The sequence below is a fragment of the Sipha flava genome, unplaced genomic scaffold (genome assembly GCF_003268045.1).
Source record: "Sipha flava isolate LNK unplaced genomic scaffold, YSA_version1 530_pilon_pilon, whole genome shotgun sequence".
Lineage (NCBI taxonomy): Eukaryota > Metazoa > Arthropoda > Insecta > Hemiptera > Aphididae > Sipha > Sipha flava.
The window spans coordinates 141724-166638 of record NW_020273512.1 but is presented as its reverse complement, the minus strand read 5'-3'; the positions used below and the strand labels follow the sequence as shown (position 1 = coordinate 166638).

General features: G+C 33.0%; 1 protein-coding gene across 1 annotated transcript; it reads right to left on the bottom strand.

The window, feature by feature from the left end:
* Window positions 1-20445: 20445 nt before the first annotated feature.
* On the bottom strand, window positions 20446-21444 carry LOC112690960 (uncharacterized protein K02A2.6-like). Its single transcript, XM_025565069.1, has 3 exons — window positions 21223-21444; window positions 20637-21084; window positions 20446-20528 (listed from the first exon to the last, which is right to left on the bottom strand). Coding segments are annotated over exons 1-3 (672 nt in total). The 3' UTR covers window positions 20446-20526.
* Between the last annotated feature and the right edge of the window lie 3471 nt (window positions 21445-24915).

Below are 24915 nucleotides of genomic sequence, written 5' to 3'. Positions count from 1 at the left end.
AGTGTGCCGTAGTGTAGTGGGGCGGCAGCGTCGGTGAGCTACGTGTCGGCTGCCGACGTCGCCGCCGCAGAACGTTCGCCGTTCCCTCCGCCGCCACCGTCACCACGTTCGGCCGCCCCGGCAGCGAAAGCAGCTCGTCGCCCGCGCACCGCAGCGCGTGTTGCAGCCCGCCACCCGTTGCTGGATGCTGGAGAGCGACGGCGGTGACGCTTACGTTGACTCGCCGGACGCTGGAGATTTTCGCGCGGCTGATTATTTTTCCGGCGCCGCAATCGGGTGAATAGAGAACGCGGAAACGAGTGAGGTGCACTGTCTCTCAGTAGGTCGCCCTTGTAACGTCTCTCCCCTAGTGTCGTAAAAACCGGGTGTGCAGAGGGTGCATTGCACACAGGCCCGAGCCTCGAACTATATATTATCCGGCCTCAATAGGTCAAATACTCAAAAACGTATGATGATTAGGGGCTTCGAATGACTTAGTTACGGCAATACCCACACCATTGTTCGCTTCGAGTAAATCTGTGATCCGTTCAGCGTTTTGAGCCGCTGTTCACGGGTCTGCGAAAATCATTCCCGAGATGTTTAAAAATATTTTTACACTGGTTCAAAAGCATCCGTATAAGCGCTGAAACGGTAAGTTTTCCATCACCCTCTCCTCTCTCCCCACCGTTCTAACCGTAAATGCACATTTCACGGGTACGTGAACGCACTATACTACACCGTCCGCGCTATTGTTGGAATAGCGTAGCATCTCTTTCCGCAGTCTACCAACTGTACCGTGGCCTGTTACTCTGTAACTGTTGTCGAGATTTCGACAAGCCGTGGGAGACAGTCGCCACCACCGCCAGGTTATATCACTACGGCAGTCGCGTAGCCAGGAACTTGTTATGGGGGGGAGGGTCAGCAAATTTATATATATTTAATCTTATCACTGTCATTTTGACTAATATTTGTATTGATCTCGTTATTTTTAAGTCTGGTTGACATTAGTTATTTTGACTCAGGTAAAAAAAAAAAAAATTAATTTTTCTAGTTTGCTTATTTGTTAGAGAATTTGCCTATAATAATAAATAATAATAACAATTTAGGAACTAGGAACTAATATAGGAACATAAATATTAGATATTAGAATATTTAAATATTCAATCGCTTAGGTACACTAAAAATTAAATTTTAAAAATATCTTACCATAATGGAATGTCTAGACGTCTTAGAATGATGTTAAATTAAAATAAAACAAATATAATGGAATACAAATGTCAACTATAAACAAATAAACGAGTGGTAAGTAAAACAGTGAGACACCAACGTGCAACGACTAACTATTAACTAATAAATATTAGTTTTACACAATAAGGTGCTTGTGTTAAATGATCAGCGAGCCGCGAATGCAATAGGTATGCCCAAAATAAACTTTGAATACAGACAATGATATCGCTTTTATGTCATTTATCGGGACCAGACGACCGATTTAGAATCAACCGTTGTAGAAAACCTAAATAATATGTTCCCAAGCAAAAATTATCAAAGTAGTAGTAAAGTATCTAAATATGATCATAATATTATGATGTGTGTGTGTGTGTGTGTGTGTGTGCGCGCGTGTGTGTATGTGTGTGTAGTGTGTGTATAATACGTTTATAGTGTTTATACAAACTATGATTTCCAAGTCAAAATTCTAAAATATAAAAATGTTAAAGAAAAAACCGTGTTTCATATAAAAGTTAATTTATCATCTCAGGTTCATGGGGGGGGGGGGGTTCTGACCCCCAAACCACCCCATGGATACGCCACTGCACCACGGTATAAAATATCATTCACGTATGACGCGTTTACCTCCTTCGACCTTTTCAACCTCAATTCAGTGTTGAACGCGCAGATTGGGTAACCAGCGGTTATTGAATCGTTCCGCCCGTGTTTTGCCACCGAACAAGACGATTTCGCAACGGAAATACACGCGCGCAATTAGCAAACGAACGATAGATTCGCCGTCCGCATTGTTGTGTTGCATTGCCGACCGACAACGGTACGCGCGTAACAAGTATTATTGTGTTTAACGCGCAGAAAATGAATATCACGAGCATATGAGTGTACTAGTACGCGATCACGACGTGCCTATCAATTGTTTCCTAGTGTATTATGATGTATTTGCACACTATTATATGCTTGTACTGTTGCGTTAATGCGGTGCAAAATTTGAACGTTGGATTAGATCGTGACGCAACTACAAAAGGGTGCATGTAAACTCCCCTAAAGTATTGTAAATTCTTCTAAAAATATTTTGCTACTGAATTATACGTATGTAAACTACCCTGAAAACGTATTGCTACTCAATTTCACGAATGCAAACTCCCCTAAATTTATAATTGAAACTGCCCTGTGATATTAATGCTTGAATGGGTAATCTATTCAAACATTAATATTACAAAATTAACAAGAACTATTGACGATTATAATAAAAAATTATATGATGATATAGTTACAAATATATAAATAAAAATGTTCATACCATAAAAACAATTTGTAGAGAACAATGTAACCACCCCCAAGTGGTATTTTCTGGATAATGCCAAATGATTCTAATATAAAAATATTAATACCTAATACAATATAATTAACATAAATTCAGTAGCAATATGTTTCAGGGGAATTTACGTACGTATAATTCAGTTGCAAAATGTCTTTAGGGGAATTTACTATTGCACATTTTAGGAGAGTTTACAATTTCCCTTACGAAACGCTATGAAGATGATACTGTGTAGCAACGGCATGAACATGTAACATTTTTATTCCGTCTTATGTTTCCTTTTCACTTTTGTGCTTTTTTCTTTAGTCGATTGTTCATAAGATAAATATTGTTTTTAGGTATGTACATAACCCATGCATGTTATGCGTCAAAACTTTACAATTACGTACGTCATTAAATCAATTTTCTCATTCGGGTTTTACAATTTAAACATGTCTCCAAGAGTTCGCAGTTGAACACAATTTGCTTAGGTTAAAAACCTGAATGCACACTTGAATATCAATTTAAAAGCAAAAATATTTTTTTCCAAGCCATATGGAAAAAGTGTTCTACTCTTATCATCCAATATTGCTCTTAATTATTTTGAAGGTATTTTATCATAAAAAAAAATATATATTATTGCCCGTTCCAGTTTTGTTTACCTAATCATTATTTGTAAACCTACAGTAAATAATTAAAAATACATCAAAATACAGATAATATTAGTAATTAAATATAATTTTATCATTGTTAATATATCAAATACACGCAAGTTATAGATTATACAGAATTATTCACCCAGGTGATCACGTTCCCTATTTATAATTTTATTTAATTTTTCAATACTATATTTTTTTTTTCTACACATACATATTCAGTCTTATCGTTGTAATCACGATAACTGATTATGTATACTTTGCAATTTATAGAAACATTACACACTTATTAATATTAGATCTCATCACTAATGATATAATATAATATCACACCTTAGTACAAGTATGGTTCAGAGTGTATATGATAGTGTTTCTCGAGGAAACCGTTGGTTGAATAAACGTGACACAGCGACAGTACTATATTGTTACTATTCATAATGTCAAAACGGATGTATTGTTCAAACTGAATGTCAGAAAATTGTTGGACCTGATTGTAAAGTTTAAATCGATGAATCAATGTTTCAAGAAAAAATATATGATATGAGATGTTTTAAGTGATAGCTGCAGTGGCGTGCGCAGGAATTTGGTATGGGAGGGGGAGATGTCATACATAAAAATGTATTACTTTCAATCTTTATTATTATACAAAAAAAAAAATCATGGCGGAAATTCATTCTTCTGGATTTTACACTAAATTCATCAATAATTTGTTCTGTAGATAATGGAATGTCTCGGTGTATGTAAATGAACGCAATCCATTTAACCGTGACTGCCCCGTCGTATTTCTTAAATAAGTTTTTAAACATTTAGGATTAAAAAAAAAAAGCCTATGGGGGGGATATATCCCTCATCACACACCCCTTGTCACGCAACTGGATAGTTGATTGCATGCATAATAGAGAACTGGTAAAATTTAATGAAAAAATATTCCTGTTATAGTTAAGAATCTAAACTTAAGACAAAGAAAAAATTCTTAGATATAGAAATCGTGATTTTATAGTTATTAAAATATTTAAAAAAAACTAGTGAATATACGTAATACTAAGATTATAATATATTGAATAACCATATTTAATTATGTTTTTTTAGAAGAAATAATGTAGTTAATAAAAAAAAAATTGTATTACATATTATTTGATATTGCTAAATGATTTACTAATTTTTTTTTTTATAACTATTGGATTTTTTAACGTGAAACTTGATTACTTAAGACTTTCAAAGTTTCGTACCGATTAAGTATAAATATTTTAAGTTACTACAGTTTTTAAGTATAAATTATTTAATTTGATACAAGTTAAATATTTCGGAGACTAGGTAATTTATATTAATTTCTTATAATTTACAGTATTAAATGAAAATCGACTATTATTTAAAAACTAGAGTATAATAAATAATTTTGTAAATTATGATGAATTATTGCTTGTGAAAAATCTCATTTGAAATATTTCACAAAACCGAGAAACATCGAAATTTTTTCTAATACAAATATTAATGATGATTATTTATCAATTATTAATTATTAGTGATGCACAACGATATTTTATTTTGATATCGATGTCGAACCAATTTTATGATATCGATTAGACTAATTTATCGAAAGTACATCGATTCGATATAATTTAATTAAAGATTATATTTTCTGTTTATTTCAGTTTTGACAAATAATGAATGTCAAAGAACGATAAACACTAATAAATAATAAGCAATACTATAACGATAAGGCCCCCCATCATAAACATGAACATGAAAGAATTTGTACAATATATTAGTCTCGTTATTTCCGTCGGTCGTCGTAGTCGGTTTTCGAATTTATTTAGTGTATTTTATTTACTATTTAATTTAAATTATTATTATGAGTAATATAAAATTAGTAACATTGCCTGGAGGTCGTAGTCATATATGGAAACGGTTTGGCTTTAAAATAGATGATAATGGTATAATATTAAATAAAAAAACAAGTTCATTGTCACGTGTGTAATTCTGTTATTGCGTATAGTGGCAATATTACTAATTTAAAATAATACTTGCAACAGTTTACATCAACAAAATCTAGTTTATCGAGTGGTAATCAAACTTATTTTCAAGTATGTACGTCAAAATTATCTGTAAAGAGTGATCGTAATAAAGAGCTTACTAAAGGTTTGATGACATTTGTTATCAAAGATTTAAAACCAATTAGTATTATATCATTTTGTTTATAATAAATATTATTAATAACATACTAATTTTTAAAACTTCTTCATACTATTTACAATTTCAACATTTTTTCAAATTCCAATATTTGCCAATAAATTATGTAAGTAGTACCAGTATGGTAATAGTATTATTGTTATTATTTAATGTTTTTAGTTTTATAAATTATATTTCTATCTTTATATCGTATATCGATATAAAAGACTCGATAATATCGATAATGGAAAACATATTGTTGTGCATTACTATTTATTATATAATCTAAAAGTTCTAGTTCTAGGTATAATCATTGATATTAATGGAATGAGTACCGTGGTTAATATATTATTACTATATTGGATCTTGTTTTTTACTATTTACAGTATTATAGTGAAATTTGATTTTTTTTCCCCAGGAAATGGCTTAACGTCGACGACATCGACTAACAATGCATTATATATGATGGTACTATTATTATGACTAAATATAAGTACGATATTTATACTTTATTTATTTTAAATATGTAAAATATAATAGATTATATTATTATAATTATTATTTATTTTTTGTACATAATTTATCAATTCCTTATAGGCTATAACCTATAAGCAAATGTATTACACTAAGCTGAATAAACTATATTCCTATTAAAAACTTGGCTACATGGCATATCACATTTATATTTATATTTATATATTTAAATAAATAAATGATAAATTGATAAGTATATTATGCTATATTAATATACAGTTCTACAGTTCACTAATGTAAGAATTCAATATAAATATATAATATTGAATCATTATGTTTTTTGTATGATTTTTTGTCAATAAAAATAATGTTGAATACAATTTTAAATGAACAATATCAAAGAAAACCATAACTAATGAGTAGTTTATGATTGTTGTGTTATATGATTGTGAAAATAAGTAATAACAATTATACGTAAAAATAAAACTCATTTAAAAAAAAAAAAATGTATTATAATACTGAAATATTTCACGCATTTGAAATATTTTATGAAGTTTTCAAACACTACTAAAGGCGTGGATAAAAGACAATAGAATAACTAGAAGACACTTATATTCCCAGTCACTATAACTGATGATGAATGACTGAGTATATGGAATTACTATTTAACATCGAAATGTTGGAAAGCAAGGATATTATCATAATGAGAGCAATCTATTTTAATCACAAATGTGATACTGCTTTCGAATTTGTATTCGACCCTACCTAGTCGGTGACAGCCGTTGGCCATAGAAGGATCCCAAGTCATAGGATCATATTTTAGAGCGTAAATTACAATAGCCGAGTGCTCGAATACAGTAAACCAAGAAGAAAGAAGAGTTCTGAAAATCCATTTTATGAACCTCACTTTGAAAACCTAGTATAATAGGAAAAAGGAAACAATTAAAACTTGATAAGCTATGAAGTCATAGAGTAGTATATGGATAAGTACGATACATGAAATAGTGAATATAATAAGAGTAATGAAAATTAAAAACATGGAATGACATTTAGAAATATTTTTATTAAAACATAAACTAAATTAATATTAGAATATTGACATTTCGAAAGCATTCTCTAATAGATTATTTTTAGAAAGAATTTCATTTGAATAAGAAATATAAATGCATACGACTTGAATTAAAAAATGTACTCATGACTTATTTTATGGATTGCATGAATTAAGTGGCCATAAAATATGACCGTTCTACGGAGCAAATATTAAAAGTCGTATATTAAGTTATTGATTTTGAGCACAAATAAAAATGTCCATTAAATTACATTCGTTGTAAAAATAACCTGCTAAACCAAGTACTTTCAGAAGTTGCTCCAAACGTAAATTGTGTTCAGAAACCGTTTTACCCAATATTATGATATAATCAATGAAAACTTTGACCCCTTTTTATTTTGTTATACTTCGATTGCTTTCTGAAATTCAGCCGCCAATGATTTCAAACCAAATGGATCGCGATATACCTGAATATGCCTTTTGTCGTACTTATGGTCGTTAACGTGCGCGAACTATTGTCGAGTACCAACTATTGATAAGCATCTTTTAAGTCTATTTTTGAAAAATATTTGGCTCCCTCTATTCTGGCCTAAAAGTGCTTGATTTTGGGTAGAGGATATTGACCAACACGGGATTTACAGTAATTTTAAATTCTCCGCATAGCCTGACACTATCATCTCCTTTCAATATCGGAACTAAAGGGGTAGACTATTCATCGTGTTCGACGGGTATCGAAGCGTTGATAATCAACAACCGATCTATCTCAGTTTCAACTTTTTCCATTAACGCTAGAGAAATGGGTCGATGTTTAAAAAACTTCGGCCTCGTTCTTGGTTTTATTTTTGGAGACATTTTGTACCCGTAAATGTCCTCATTCCTTCACTGAATGCGGTGAGATACTTTTTTAGAGCCGTATTAAAATTATCATCTGAACTCGTAAAGTGACATTCTAATACGTTTTAATACCCAGTGGTCATCAAAACCACACACTTACCGTTCATAACCGCATACTTCTTTTCATGTACAGTTCACGTTGACGGTTTCACCTGAGTCCCACACAAAATCTTTTTTTTATCCTGGGATTTACTTGGGGTGAGTTACCTAGTAAATCGGGGGATATTTTCGTTTTTAACTGTCTGAGCGAGCCAGTGATCCCGGTCGGTCTCGAGAGGCACTCATGTTATTTTAGATAAATGTATACGTAATTGATATATATATATATATATATTTATAAAAGTGTGCGGTTATGAACGATGCCCTTATTCCCGAGCGTTGAAAAACCCTTCCAACCGAGTAATGTTGGTCCCCCGTTTTTATAATATACACCCATAAGTTGGCTGTTTTATTATTATCCATGACTGATAGTGATAGTAGCTGATAGTAGCTTTCAATGTAATTATATTACCAATGTAATCCAATAGCTTACCGTCATTAGTTACTAACCTTTAGACCTATTAGCGATTTAAACGTCGACTCGGAAATAATACTGAGCATCTAACTGGTATCGATTTTAAAAGTTATAGGTTTACTTTCGACTACTAAATTAACTCTGTACGGAGCTTAAAATTATCTCAGGAAATATCCCTAAGTACGAAACAAGAATCAACTAAATCTATGCATAAATCTTGGTTGCCTGATCGGACGGTCGGTAACTGGGCCACATTTTATCTACCTGCTTCGTATAAAATATTTTTTTACATTTTACTACCCGGAGATTAGGCCACAAATTAAATCTATATTTTTAAAGTGTACTCGGAGATCGGGTCATAAATTTACAGCACAAAATATACGAATATCGAATATACAATGTTTTTTAACTAATAATTATTTTTATGAAGCATAATATACAATCATTTTTTTTTAATAATACCATATACAGGATTCACAAATTTAATATAATATAAAAAGTCAATAAAATTAGTCAAATAATAATAATTATCATAAATATTTTTTTCTGAGAAGTACATAAAAATACAATTATTTTTTTAAATAATATGTACCAATTTTACAAATTCAAATCTATTCTTTTTCCCTTCTTCATAATTTTGAATTTCATTAAAAGTATATTTTTTTACGAATCAAAATTCGTTTTCTTGCTTTTATCGTTCCTATGCTTCTCATTTAATATATATTTCGGATTAAATCCCCAATAAAACATTTAAAAAATTTTGAATATTGGAATGTGTCATATAAAAATTGTTTTTAAAATGTGAATTAAAGGACTCGGTGACAATAGTGGCCCAATCACCGGGTCTACCTGTTATAAATGTAAAACTGTAGTGGCCCAACTACCATAAATCTTTTTAAAAAAAGGTTAATTGTGGCTCAATTCCCGGGTGGCCGCCTGACCGCTCCTTTCCCATTAAAAACTTGTTTTGTGATTTATGAATTAAGTCATTAAGTACTTTTATTTTATCTACCCTTAGCTTTGCTCATCGGTGCCAAATTGTCCACTATTATGTACAAATCAAAAAAAAAAAAAAAATTTTTAAGCTTACATTGACCCGTTGTTGTGATTGGATCGACCGCATACTTGACATTTCCTTTTTCCGTTGACTTGGTTACCCGTATCTGCTTTTGATGGTACCTGTCCGAGAAATCCTTTTTGTTTGGTGGAATGGAGTGCACTATTCGTTTCCTTCGACTACTCTTTGCTCGCGTTGATGTAGGCCTCCATGGTGGTTGCCACCTCCACCAATTTGGCTAGCGTGGTTGATGTTTCTGACCTGTCCTCTTCCAGTAATTGGTTCTGGATCTTGTAGAAACACATACCAACGACGAATACGTCCCGCAAAACTACCTCCAGATCTGGCCCGAAACCGCATTTAGAAGCGACTTCACGTACGCAAGTACCTCACTGAGCCAAACTTTCATCGTAATTCTTACAAGTTAGATAAAACTGGTGATGGGTGGCAAAATACGATTCCTTCAGATCATAGTGTCTTTGCAATATGACCGATTAAGAATCAAAAGCCTCATCAGGGTACTCGGGCAAACAAACACTGAATAGAATTTTGTGTACTTCCTCTGAAATCGGGAATAGTAAAATTACCCTTTTTTTACTTTACTCCGAGATATCATTGGCGGCAAAAATATTTTTTAGCCGAGCGAAATATATTTTGAAATTTGTTTCATGATCGAAAATTCCCATAGTGTAGATGAATTACGAGTATATGGTCCTTACTACCGGCGTCGTTGATGTTTCGTTATTGCGTACTAGCGCCATCATATTTAATGAGGTCAGAGTTCTTTTGTTTTTTTTTTTTTTTTTTTTAATTGATTTATTTAACAATTTATATATAAAATATGCCATATATACAAGAAAAAAAAAATAAAAATTAATAAATCTTCGGCACCAATTTGTTGAATACTTAATGTTAAATAATATAACTTAAAATTACTGTGCACAATTCAATAGGTGCGTTTTTTATAAGACAATAGGTGTGAGTGAGAACTAAATTATTTACAATTTCATACGCTGTGGACAATTCCCATCACGTATAATTTGCTCATACCTAGATTAATGATAATTTTATATTGATATAGTATACAACAGAAATCCTAATATTAAAATATTAGGTCTCATCGCTCGTATAACTTTTATTATTATTACATATTAATAATTAAATTATTGTACACACATAAAATTAATTAGTATTATTTCATTTTAGTATAACAAATAATTATAAATATTTTTTGCATAATGGACCAGGATGACGGGGTTTCCTAAAGGTCCATAATTCAGGACTGTGACCCTTACAACTCTACTCTTTCATCGGCTTTGACGGATGATGCTGAACTCTAGTGCCCAGTTGACATGAAATACTGCAGTGCTACATCATGTTACCATGCACTGTGATGATAGTGGTATAGGTAAAGGAAATAATTTAATAAAAGATTGTAAATATGTTAACATCATAAGGCGGTGGTCGTTTGGGTGAAGGTAATAATTTTGATCAAAAAAATAATTGCCCATTTGGGCGAGTAAAATTATTTTTACCTGTGCGAGGTAAAAATCTGATGACAGATACTGATGATAATATTGCTAATAAAAAATAAATTGAGTTTATACAAGAAACATGGAATAAATATAAAAGAAGGGATATTAACTAATTAGAATACATAAAATATTTAGGTTTAAAATATCAGTCCAATAGATTGCTTTAAAAACTACTAATAATTATATTATCAGTAATTTTATTTTATTAATTTAATTTTTTGACTGTAGATTATTCCCTACTTATAAATAATAATATTATTAATATGCACATCAATATTTTTTAAACAGAACTTATTATTAATTATTTATATTTTATATAATTTTGTTTAATTAATTGTTGAGTGTATATTATAAGCATTTTTATACCATCCAAACGGTATTTTTAGTTAAATAATCCTCGTCCAAACGGTATATATTTATTCGCCTAAACAGAATATATTTTGGGTCGATTCGTTCAAACGGTGTACGTTCACATTATAATATCACTAGAAACATAAATAGATATGTAGAAATAATAATTTAATAAATAATTAAAGATTATGTACGCTTATTTGTCTATATTTTCCAAAATATTCACTAATTTTAATTGATCGCAAATATATTGAATTTAGGCAAAAAAGTTGCCTACATATTACGAATTTCGTTGTATCACTTGTGTTTTGATTTCAAGGCAACTTCTAGGCCAATTTCTTAAATATTGATTAATTAAAATGGCCAAGTCAATGTAATATACTAATAATCTGTATTATAAAACGTATTAATTTGTATTCAATATTTTACAATATAATAATAAATGTATTGTAAATTGACTATGCAGCGAAAGAAATATTCTTAAACTGAAATCACGAGTATTATCAATTATTATGAGTATATCTAAAGTAAAAGCTCCATATGAAGATTTAAAAAAAGAACCCTGTACCTAATTGTTTGAAAAGATAATAGGAAATCCTCTATTTCTCATTTACATTTTTGTCCAATACATTCCTTGCGATGTTCAATACCTAAAACGTAGGTTGTTAAATAATTAACGCCAAATTATTATTCCATTTTAATTATATTAACAGTAAATCAGGCAGAATCGTGCCCAGGATCAAAATGTAGTACAGACCCAGCTATAATTATTTTAATTTATATAGGTACACATATTTTTATTTTTTTCGTAAACTTCATACCATTCTTAAATTTAATTAGAAAAAAATGATCATATAATATAATAACATAATAACACAATTCCTCTTGTTTGACTTATTAATAATACTTAAAGATGTTATAAGTAAATAATAACAACTACTTGAAAACTAGATAGGCTCAGGACTACCAGGCCTACCCTCTGGGCACGTCACTATAATCAGCATAATCACAATTAAAAAATAAAAAGAATTTAAATTCAACTTCGATTGATATATTTTGAAGATACAATTTTTTTATAGACGGATCCCGGGTTGTTACTCTTATGCGTTTTAAATATTTACAAAAATAATATGTGTACATATTAAAGTACATAACGATAAATAACATATACAATAAATACATACATACAGTATGTGTTTATCTAACATACTATTATCACTGTAAAGGTAATATCTAATAAATAGATCTAAAATTATTCTGCAACCTAATACGAAAGTGGGTTGTATGTATTTATTTAAGAGAACCCATAAAAAATGCTCCAGGGGCCTTTGGTGTATCTAGTCGACACTGGGTATGAGTATAATATTAGTATAAACGAAAATAAACAATTCATAACTCACAAATAATAAATTTACAATACGTATAAAAATAGCAATATTAAATATGCATTGCATTTTTTGAGAATAAAAATAAATTTATTCATCGACATAAAAATAATTTTTTATCCTATTATGTGTTGACATGAATTCGCCTAAGCCCCGTAGCCATATATTTAAGTGACACGTACGTGATTCTTTTGAGGTGCATAATATTATACTATTATGTATATGAAATACTCAACTAGCTTTTCGATTTATACAAATGTATCATGACTTGTTGTTTCGTTTTAAATTCACTTTGTACTAAGATCGTAATCATATAAATTTAAACTATAAATCTTCACTGATGACCACAATAATTTAAAAATATTTTTAATTCATTCAGTACATATTTGAAAATAATTAACCATCTGATTGACAATAATAAAATACAAAACACAGATTAAAAATATTTCTATAGATTTAAGACTGGTTAATAAAAAAATGTATTAAAAAAATTAGTCAACATTAAATATAAAAATTATGATTGAACTTTCACAGTTTAACATATAACTATGAGTAGGTACATCGGTACTTTAACGAACATCTAGTATAAATTATGTCACTACTTTATATATATATATATATATATAGATGATAATCATTACTACACACAGCTACGTGGCCGATATACTGCTTGTATATAAAATGTTCTTTTAATCGTATAAAGTAGTCAGTTCAATGGTTAAAAGTGAAAACTTAAATAATAAGCTAATAACTTAATTGTTTATTCTTCTAGTATGAATCATAGTTGTCAATAATCATAGTAAAATCTAGTAATCATAAAACAATTTCATAAATCAAATAATTAGATCCAACATTGAATTTGGATTTAAAATTATCAATGGTCATTAAATTATTATAAAATTATAAAGGAAGGTGCCGAATTCGATTTTTATGTTGGTGGCAGCCTATATATTTATGTGGAGTTTCTCATTATTAACCACGTTCTTAATATTTTCACTTATGATTTTTGCAAATAAGTAGATGTTCGAAATAGAAATTTTATTTTGCCCAACAGATTTTTAATAATATCAACATTACTGTATAAATTATGTAAAATCATACAATTCGTATTAGAAAATATCCTAAAATAAAAAAGTAATAGGTGACATATATAGAAACAGATATGTAAATATCATATGTTACCGTTTTTAGCTTGATGAAAATCAAGCAGTTAAATATATTTATTTATAAACAGAAGTGTAACATAATTTAACAGCGATGATGAAAATTTAAAAATTTAATAATATGATAAATAATAGTTTTTATGCAATGGTAGTATGCCAGCATGTGAAAGAATGTATAGTTTAATTAACATAACGAGCACATATTTAAGGGCTGCATAAACAATAACAAATAAATAAATTTAAAAAAACTGTATACATATATATACAAGGTGATTTTTTTTATCGTGAACCAGTTAATGTCTCGGGAAGTATTAGGAATTTTAAAATAATTTTTTTTTAAACTTTCTAGATTTTACTATTTTACACTGTGTTATAATGTTAATAATTTTATTTGATAAAACACTATCAGCTTTCAAATTTCAAATGGCAATACCTATTTTCGATAGCAAAAATTTATAAACATACTGAAAAAAATAATTTTAACGTTTACAGAATTTAATTTCAGTTATTCGTTTGCGACTTATTACTGTTTAAATATTCGTTCAATTTACTGCTACTGTGCAATTTATCAAACCCAACGGTAAAAACCAGAAGTCAAAACAAAATGATACCTCAATTTAACAATACCTAGAACGGTCATAATCGATAATAATGTAACAAAATAGATAAACAACACTGTTGGAAAAAAAAATGTCCTATCAACACTCCCACCAGAACACCGTGTGTCAGTGAGCGACTAGCCAGCAGCAGCGCGGCTGAATCAGCTATAAAGTATAAAAATAACATATTACAATTTAGGAGCGTCTAAGCACAGGAATGCACCTTATGCATTCTGTGCATGCGCGTAGTTTATTCACTACTATCATAATGTTAGGCTATTATCATTATATTATATCAAATCACTATAATACGATAATAATATTATAATCATATGAGTTTTGAATCAAACTATTCAAAATTTGAACATACTATATACGTATTTTACATTTTTTTTTTGTGGTTCAATCATTTCAGTAAATAAATCATTATACATAGCAGTTACATTATAAAAAAAATCAAAACAGCAATATCTATCTAATATGTTGAGATGGCTTTTAATAATATTATTTATATCTACATTTACCCAATTACCTATTTGAACATTTCATAAACCAGACTTCATCAAAATTTATTACACAATGGATATTTACTAAATGTTTTATTAAGTATTAACAATACAATTCACCAGTACGTGTTTGACCACCGACAGTTAAGCACGTGTATAGCTCCCGTGATTGTGCGCATTTATATAGCTTCCGGTAGCAGTATAGTGCTTCGTTATTTACAACGACAGCCGATAAATAGGTAATATGTTTTTGACAATTATTTAATATCGATCAAATCTCGCAATGAATAATAAAGATAAAACAGGCCTTTAACAAAGAAATAATATCCCAACACCTATAGGGACAACACTTAGGCCTAACACACACGGACCACTTTTGAACCACTTTTTTGTGGTCGTTAGAAGTCCGAACCGACGTTAATATAACCACACCACAACCACAAATGTAGCGTACGTATTGAACACAAAACACGTGAGCATGTACTACTGAACAACAATTGAACCAACTCAACTACTCGACAAATTTCATAACACTAGTCATAAAATAATATTGATAATAATATATGTATAGATTATACAGATACCTATCAATGATAGTTCTATAAATAGAAAATAATAATGATTAATAATTATTAGTGCTGGCGGCAAGTGGTCGGAAAGTGGTTGATGTGCCGCAACAAGTGTGTTACGCTCAACCACCGACGGACCACTATTTTGTGGGTGATACATGCGACACGATGAGACTGCCGTCGGAAAGTGGTCCGAAAGTGGTCCATCTGTGTTCGACTGCGTTTTTCATATTACCATACATGTAATTAATATATCACCCACGAACGACCACCGTTTTGTGGTTGTGGTGTGGTTTTAAAGTGGCCCGTGTGTGTTTAGGCTTAAAAGCACGATCAAAAATACAAATAAACCTACCCCTGAGTATTCTTCATCAAATTCTAAACAAAGCATAAAGTCAAGCCCAAATGTCGTACTTAAAAACAACGACAGTATAACATCACTCTCTTCCGCTACCTCCCATCATATCAACTCAACGTCTACCTCTTCTATGGCTTCCTCGATTATCACCGCTGTTATCAATAATGACACCTCCGCCGCCAATAATAAACCAAATGAAATCGGCATTGATACCGATAATGCCCAGTGCAACACACTACACAATCATAATCAACCTCCAAGTTTCGCCATCATAACTTCGAACGAAAAAACGCCGTCTAGAGAACAAGCACTAGTATTTAACTCTATCGATGGCATACGCCAAGTTGAATACATTCTAGAAATCGCAAAACTGATATCTCCTAAAGATATAATATATGTATCAAGAATCTCAAAGAACCGCTTTGCGTTTTTCTTTCAAGCAAGGATATCCTTAAAACACTCCTCGGAAAATCCGAAACTATTTCAATAAATGAGCACATTATACCTATGCGAAGGAAAAAAAATCACTCTATTGTTATATGTTTGCCCCTCTATTCCAAACCAGACAATTTTTAACGAATTACAAAAAATCGACATAATCCCAGTATTTCAAATTAATCATATAAAAGCCGGAATAAATATTGAAGGCTGCGAACACATACGGAGCTTTTGTTGACAAATGTTTATCAAACAAGAAGATATAAATAAACTTCCCGGCTCTTTAGTCATCAATAACAACCAAACATCGTTTCGAATATTTTTTACTGATGACAAAATCATTTATTTTCTATGTTAAGGAGTGGGACACACTACTACATCATGCAAAAAACATACATCTCCAGATAATCCTCAAAATATACAACCACATAAACCACCCCAAACGATGCTAAATCAAGATAATACAATTGATGAACATTCTGCCACTCTTCTGAAAGACGTACAATCTCCAGATATTCTACTAATTGATGAAACCAACCTCCAAAATTATTCTGACCAGCATGAAGAAAACAAGACGAAACCAAAACTCCCGACTGCGAAAATATTTTTGATTATAATATAACAACTCAAACACCAATCGAAAACTCAACCAATAACCATATCAAGAAACCTTTATCAGACACAAACTCACCAATTTCCCCCACCTCCCCAACGCTTCAAGTGGTAATTTCCCTATCGCACAGCCTGATAAAAAAAAAAACCAAAAGTTATCTCTAGATCTAACTCGGTAGTAATAACTCATACTGAGGCTAGTAAAATAGATATAGTAGTGCAACCAGCAGAGGAGTTTTCATTTCCAAAGTAGAAACATCGATAACTTTTATCCAGTTCAAATATATATTTGAAAATTCTACAAACAAATCGATCAATATAAACTCACTATGTGAAGAAGCCAATATAGATAATATCGTACTTATGGACTTAATTGAAGAAGTTAAAAAAGAAATAAAGGATCGGACCACTAAAGCCAGACTTACAAAATTATCTAACCTTCTATTTCAAGCAGCACCCTCACCCACACCCTCCCAAAATTGAAATCCAAAATGAGTATAAACATAATTCAATGGAACATAAACGGCTATATAAAAAAGCTAAACGATATTAAAATAATTATCCAAAACCACAATCCAACTATTATATGCCTACAAGAAACTAACCTTAATGGTAACTTCAATCCCCACATTAATAACTTTAATACCTATACCACTAACAGAACAGACTACGTCCGACACAGCGGAGGGGTTGCTATTCTGGCTCATTCAGAATATCCAAGCTCACGGGTCTCAGTCCAATCTACGCTGGAAATGGTCACTATTTATTTTCAACTAGAGACTAAAATTACCCTCTGCAGTATTTACATACCAAACCAAAACCAATTTGATGCATCTGATATTGAAAACATAATTCAACAACTTCCAACTCCTTTACTTCTAACCGGGGATTTCAACAGTCACAGTACATACTAGGGATCTGATAAAACCGACGACAGAGGAAAACAAATTGAAAAAATCACTGAAGTAGACAACATTACCCTGCTCCACAATGGTGAACCCACCCGTATAAATCCAACCCATGGTAAATTTTCTACGATTGACTTATCTCTGTGTAGCGCCTCTTTGGCCCAACGTATAAATTGGTCGACTTTACCTGAAATTTATGGTAGTGACCATATTCCAATAAAAATTGATTTATTGTCAAGTAAAGCTTCGTTAAATAAATTGCCTTCTAGATGGAAACTTAAAAACACCGATTGGAATCTTTTCTCACAGATGGTTGAAATATACCTAAATTCCAATCCCCCACCACCAGACGATCCTATCAGCAATGATGTCTCTCACATAACCAACTCAATTATAACTGCAGCTAACTTATTAATAGGCAAAACAAAAAACTCCAAAGTTCCCTGGTGGAATCCGGAAATAAAACTTTCTATTAAAAACAAGAACAAAGCATTAAAAGTATTCATAAAAACAGGCAATATCGATGACCATATCCTATTGAAACAACTTCGTGCAAAAACGCGTTATTTAGTTAAAAGAAGCAAAGAAAATTCATGGAAGTTGTTTACATCAACCATAGGACTTAATAGCGACCCAAGCCTAGTTTGGACCAAAGTCAGATCCTTGCGTGGTCACAACAAGGAAAAAGAACTCCACATTATAAAAGACAACACCATACATATCAACCCGACCGAGGTCGCTAACCTCATAGGAAATATTTTCTACGCAAACAGCTCCGACATCAATTATGATGAGACATTTATAAATATGACCAACACAAGTGACTACCGCGAATTTCAATCAAACATTAATCCAACAGACCAGAAACAAAAATATTTAAACTCTACAATCAGTTTAAAGGAGCTTAACTAGGTCATAAACAACTGCTTCAGTCTCTCCCCCGGTCCGGACGAAATCCTATATAGCTTCATACACAATTTATCCCTGTCAGCATTCCACTTCATAATCCGCTTATTCAACAAAATTTGGGATAGCGGATAAATCCCCAAGCATTGGAAACATGCCTTTGTTTTCCCAATTCTAAAGCCCGGAAAGATGTTTTCTTCGATGTATCGTCAATAAAAAAACATCGAAGCAACATCGATGTATCGAATATAAACATCGATATTTTAAAAATATCGATGTTTTTTGCCCATTCCTAATTATAATAATATGAGTTATGAATCAAACTATTCAAAATTTAATTACGTCTTATGTAAATAATATATTGTCATTTTATTTTAGTTGTTAAGGAATAATGTTCAGTTTCGTTACAATTCTTTTTTATTTGTAGTAGTATATTATTGAGATGTTCAGTTTCAACTCTACTGAAATATACTTATATTTTTTAAAAAAGTTGCGAAACAGCATTAGCAACCAAATGAATCCAGCCATACAGTAACACTAGTTGGTTTTGATAATTTATACTTGTACTTACTATTACGATAATGTAATTTATATAGATATTAGATAATATTAAATTTTTATGTTTAAGATGTTTGTGAATTGTATTGTTAATACTCAATAAAACATTTAGTAAATAGCATCTGTGTAATAAATTTTGATGAAGTCTGGTTTATGAAATGTTCAAATAGGTAATTGGGTAAATGTAAATATAAATAAACATTATTAAAAGCTATCTCGACACATTAGATAGTTATTGCTGATTTGATGTTTTTTTTTTTCAAATGTATCTGGTATGTATAACGAGTTATTTACTGAAATGATCGAAGCACAAAAAAAAAATGCAAAATATCTACGTATGTGTTATATATATTATGAAAATTCTATCTTTACACAAAGAAAACGCACAAGAATTAACTCTTAGTATAATATAAAAAATTAATAAACATTTATTCATTAGAATATACATATAAACTTAGATCACCAAAACGATATACATATAACGACAACGCACTCTTCGCTCATCGGTCGTCCGCGAACTACACTCTCTCTCTTTCCGTCACTCCCGACCGTACTCTCATCGCAAAGGCAACAGTGCCAGCACATTTACAATATTTTCCTCTTTCTCCCTTTTCCCCTTTTTTTATAACATTCGGTCTTCCTGACCCATGAGTGTCCTCACTCACATTCATGCTTACCATTTAAATCTCTCCAAATTTTAATAATTATATAAACATTTCTCTTTTTTTTTTTTTATACATAAATAACAAATTAAAATAAGTAATTTAATAATAAGTAAAAAAATAATAAAAATAGTAAATAATAATAATAATAATATCAACTATCTTATCGCTTCATATTGTAGCTACCATGCCACACTGGTGGTTTACGGTTCCTTTCTGGTCGTCTCGGTTCTCCAGGATCATGGTCCATTCCCGTGATAGTTTCTTTTCTCTCAAGTTCTTCCATCGGTGATCGTTCTTCTTCCTAGTCTTCTGTTGTTGTCTCTTCCGCTTCGACATCGGTTTCGGGTAGATGATAACCCTTTATGTGTGATACATGTACTGTGGTGGAATACCGTCTGCCATTTTCAGCCTTCAGTCCTGCAACTCGGTAAACATCTTTGAATGCCACCTCTATGACTACCAATGGTCCACGGTATTTTGACTGTAACTTGGTGGAATCTCCGGTTACATCTGGTGATCTTCTTATAAAAACCAAGTCACCTACATTGTATATAGCTGATTTAGCATGTCTGCTGTCATATCTCTCCTTCCATCGCTGTTGTTCTACAGTAATCTTCTCACGAATGTTGTTTTGGGGTCCTTCAGTGTCATCCCATGTATCCTCTGCAATCAAATAATGTAGTATGCTATACTTAAAACTTGGTCGATAACCAAATAATACATGAAAGGGTGTATCCCCAAGTGTTTTATTATATGCGCTATTTAACTGACATTCAGCCTCCAATAAAAGTTTATCCCATTTATTGTCACATTCCATGTTAGCCTGCAAGACTGGTATCAGGGTACTATTGACCCTCTCCACCTGTCCGTTAGATTGCGGGTGTCGCACTGAGTTTAGGATGGGTTTGATCCCATGTTGAGAGCAGAAGTTCCCAAACGCCCTGGATGTGAACGCCGTCCCTCGGTCGCTGATAACCCGTTTAGGCGAACCATATGTCAGAATGAACTGCCGCAAACTGTTAGTCATTCCTTCGGTGCCGCAACTTCTAACTGGGTACAATTTCACAAATTTAGTAAGATTATCAATTAACACTAGGATATACCTGTTTCCTTTCGTTGACTTGACAAAAGGGCCTACATGGTCCAAATTAACCGTTTCAAAGGGGCGCTTTCCAGGCTCGATCGGATTCAGTTCTCCCGGTTGTCTTTCCCGTGGCACCTTCGTTAAAATACATTAGGGGCAGCACTTTATGTGTATACGTACATAACGCCGCATCCGTGGAAAGTAGTATTTTTCTCGTATCTTGAGGACAGTATGTTCCACAGAGAAATGTCCAGCTAGGTCGTGGAACCGCACCACGATACTCTTTCGCATGGAGTTTGGTACTGCCCATAACTTTCTGATGTTCCCATCAACAGTGACCCTTCTATACAGCAATCCTTTCTCTAGACAATAGTCCTTGACTAATTCAGCTTCCGATTGTGTACGACTTAAATCCTCTCGACTTAAGATCTCCACGATGTGTTTCAGGGCAGCATCAGTCCGTTGCATCGCCAGAACCTGTTCTTCTTCACTCATAGTAATAAGCACCTCTAACCGTTTATCCAGCACCTCCACTTCGGTGTCCTCTGAAGGGAAGGGTTGATCGGCGCTCGACTTAACGCATCAATGTGTTCCATCTTGGTCCCTGGACGGTGTTTAATTTCAAAATCAAATTCACTCAAAAGGGTTGCCCATCTTGCGATTTGGGGTTGAACGGTCTTTTGGGTATTTAGATGCACTATCGCTTGACAGTCGGTCATAACTATAAACTTTATACCTATAAGATATTGACGTAACCTAGTCATTCTCCAAACTATTGCCATTAGTTCCAGTCTGCTAGAGTGGTAGTTTTCCTCCGCCGAGGTGGTTTTTTTCGATACAGCGTGTACTAGATGTAAGTGTCCGTCGTCACCACGTTGAAGTAACATACCACTTATCCCGACACTACTGGCATCGCAATGTAATTCGGTGTGAGCTGTCGGATTGTATAGTTGCAATATAGGTTTACTAACCAGTTTCTTCTTTAGAGTTTGAAATGAAGTCTCTTGTGATGTTGTCCAAGTAAACGCTACCTTCTCTTTCAGTAATTCACTGATTGGTCGTACCAGTTGCGCATAATGTGTGATAAATCTTCTGAAGAATCCGCATAAACCCAAAAATCTTCGTACTTCCTGTTTGTTTTGTGACCTTGGAAAATGCTGTACAGCTACCATCTTCTGTTCACCCGAACGTACTCCGTCGACCTATAGCATAAATCCAAGTTATGCCACCTCAGGAAACTCAAAATAACACTTACTCAATTTTAGGGTCAAATTAGCTGACTTCAGCGCATCTAATACTTGTCTCAGACGCTTTATCATGTCATCAAACGACGTAGAAGGGACCAAAATATCATCTAGATACCACATTGCTACTTTCTTCTTGAGTGGATGTAATATTCGTTGCATGAGGCGTGAGAATTCGTACGGTGCATTAATTAAACCAAAAACCATTCTTTCAAACTGGCCGGATTCGTTTGGGGTTATGAATGCTGTCTTTTCTTTCGCTGATTCAGACAGTGGTACTTGCAGATATCTTGAAGCTAAGTCCATTTAAACATTTTTGCACCGTATAGGGCCTCTAGGTGTTCATCAATATTTGGCATTGGAAATACTTTACGTACGGTCTGCGCATTTAGTTTCCGATAATCGACTACTAATCGAGCTTCTCTATTTTTTTTTGAAACTAACAATACGGGCGACGCATACGGAGATTTTGTTTCTGTTACAATCCCAGCATCCTTTCATTCCTTAACTATTCGACTTATGGTTTCCCGCTCAGCAAGGCTAACTCGATAAGGTTTGCATACAACCGGTTTTCCATCATCTACGATCTCCATCTCCACCTCACTCGTGCATCCCAACTCGTTCAGACTGAACGCGAAACAAGAGCGATATTTATTTAACAGCTCTGTAAGTTCATGAATTTCCTTCCTTGGTCATATCTGGTCCATGCTGCACCATATCCACGGTAATGGGTGTTTGATCAGACGTCAGAGGTTCATTTGCGTTTGTATTATATATTAAATCGCCAACTTTATCGCCCTTACTCAAAGTTGTCTCTATTTCGTTGTCGTTGATAAGCACGATCTCGATCTGTTCGTTATTAACTTCGACTTCAACCATCGATGCACTTTTCGCTGGTAATATCTCGGTATCACGTACTATTTTTGCACCACACTTGACCAAGTTACCGCATATGTTGTCTTCTTCTTCAAAGGGAAATCGCATACCGTAAGTGAATAACAGTCGGTCTTTCGTTTTGACAAAAGATACATTCTCGCAGTCAGTAAAAGTTCTACCAACTATGATATCATACTTTTGAATGTAGTCATCGACGACAATTAATGATATTCGCTCACTTACTTCGTCGATTTTCAAAACTGCACTTGTTTGCCTATAGCTGGTAACAGTTTGAGCATTACCATACACGCACATAGTGATCGCCTTTGGTTCTATTAGTAGTCCGTGCTGATCAGCTACTGATCTACGAATGATTGTATATGCACTCCCCGTATCGATAAGTCCGATTATCGGTCGTTCATTACCGTTGATATTTACGTCTTTCATGTAAAACATAATCTGTCCCGCAGCACTTTGGCTGACAAAACTGACATCGGAGGTAACAGTTTTACAATATTTCGCAGTATGATCTTCCGTATTGCACCTTGTACACTTTAAGGGTTGACGTGGTCGTGTACAATCATGCGAAATGTGTCCCGTAAAGTGACAGTTATAGCATCGCGGACCTACGTTTGTTTTCATTGTCGAACGAGTTGTCGAATGAGTCTACATCGCACGTGTACTAGGACTCCGCTCATATGCAATCATTTTTGCGAGTTTCTCCGATGTAGAGTTAATGACACGTCGGCCCTGTGACGTAATCGGCCGGAATAGTTCACTTCGGTTTTGATCAACTTCCGCATACATTCGAATATCTGCCAACAGTTCAGGTTCGGTAATATGACTATTACTTAACAATGCAGCGCACATTTGTTTCGAACGTAACCCTATACACACAATTTTCTTTACCTCTGCCGGGCACAGTCCCAGTCGTCGACAAAGCCGCACCTTTTCGTGAAAATACGTGTATAGAGTTTCATCTTCCTGTTGTATACGTTCATTCATTTTCTTCCACGATTCTGTCTTATTTTCCGCACACATAAACATTGATTCGAATGACGAGACAAATTTGTCATACGTATTCAGTTCAGCCATGTGGCTCAAATACCAATGTTTAGCCGGACCTTCAAGGTGTAAACGAGCTGCTTCTAAAATTGACCATTGATTTAAGACGGCTGCTGTTTTTAATGCATTTATCCATTCCGTAGCTAGATCAGTATCGCCGGACTCGCCGTTAAACATGGGTACTGTTTGTTTATAGTTCGGAATCATCGTCGATTCCAACAGTTCCGTCCGTGGTATATTTTGTTCTATTAGTTTCGTAACGATTGTGTCCATTTGCTGTTCGCGCAAACGATTCTGTTTTAATATCGCACGCATGAACTCTTGAAAATCAGTCCGGGATAATTCGTCGGTCGTTAGATTCTTCGCATTCGTTTCCGTAATTTTCGACGAGAAAAAAAAATATATCTCTGATAGCACACAGTAAACAACGTTTTTTTTTTTTTTGATGATAACGATACGCACCGATTATCACTTCTACCCCAAGGTGTGGTAACTTATTTATGGTTACACAATTCTAACCTAAACACTACGCACGTCGCACACGCAAACACGACAAATATCAAACCATGCGAAAACGAACGTAATTTCGCATCCCACTTCTGAAATGTTATATATATTATGAAAATTCTATCTTTACACAAAGAAAACGCACAAGAATTAACTCTTAGTGTAATATAAAAATTAATAAACATTTATTCATTAGAATATACATATAAACTTAGATCACCAAAACGACATACATATAACGACAACGCACTCTTCGCTCAACGGTCGTCCGCGA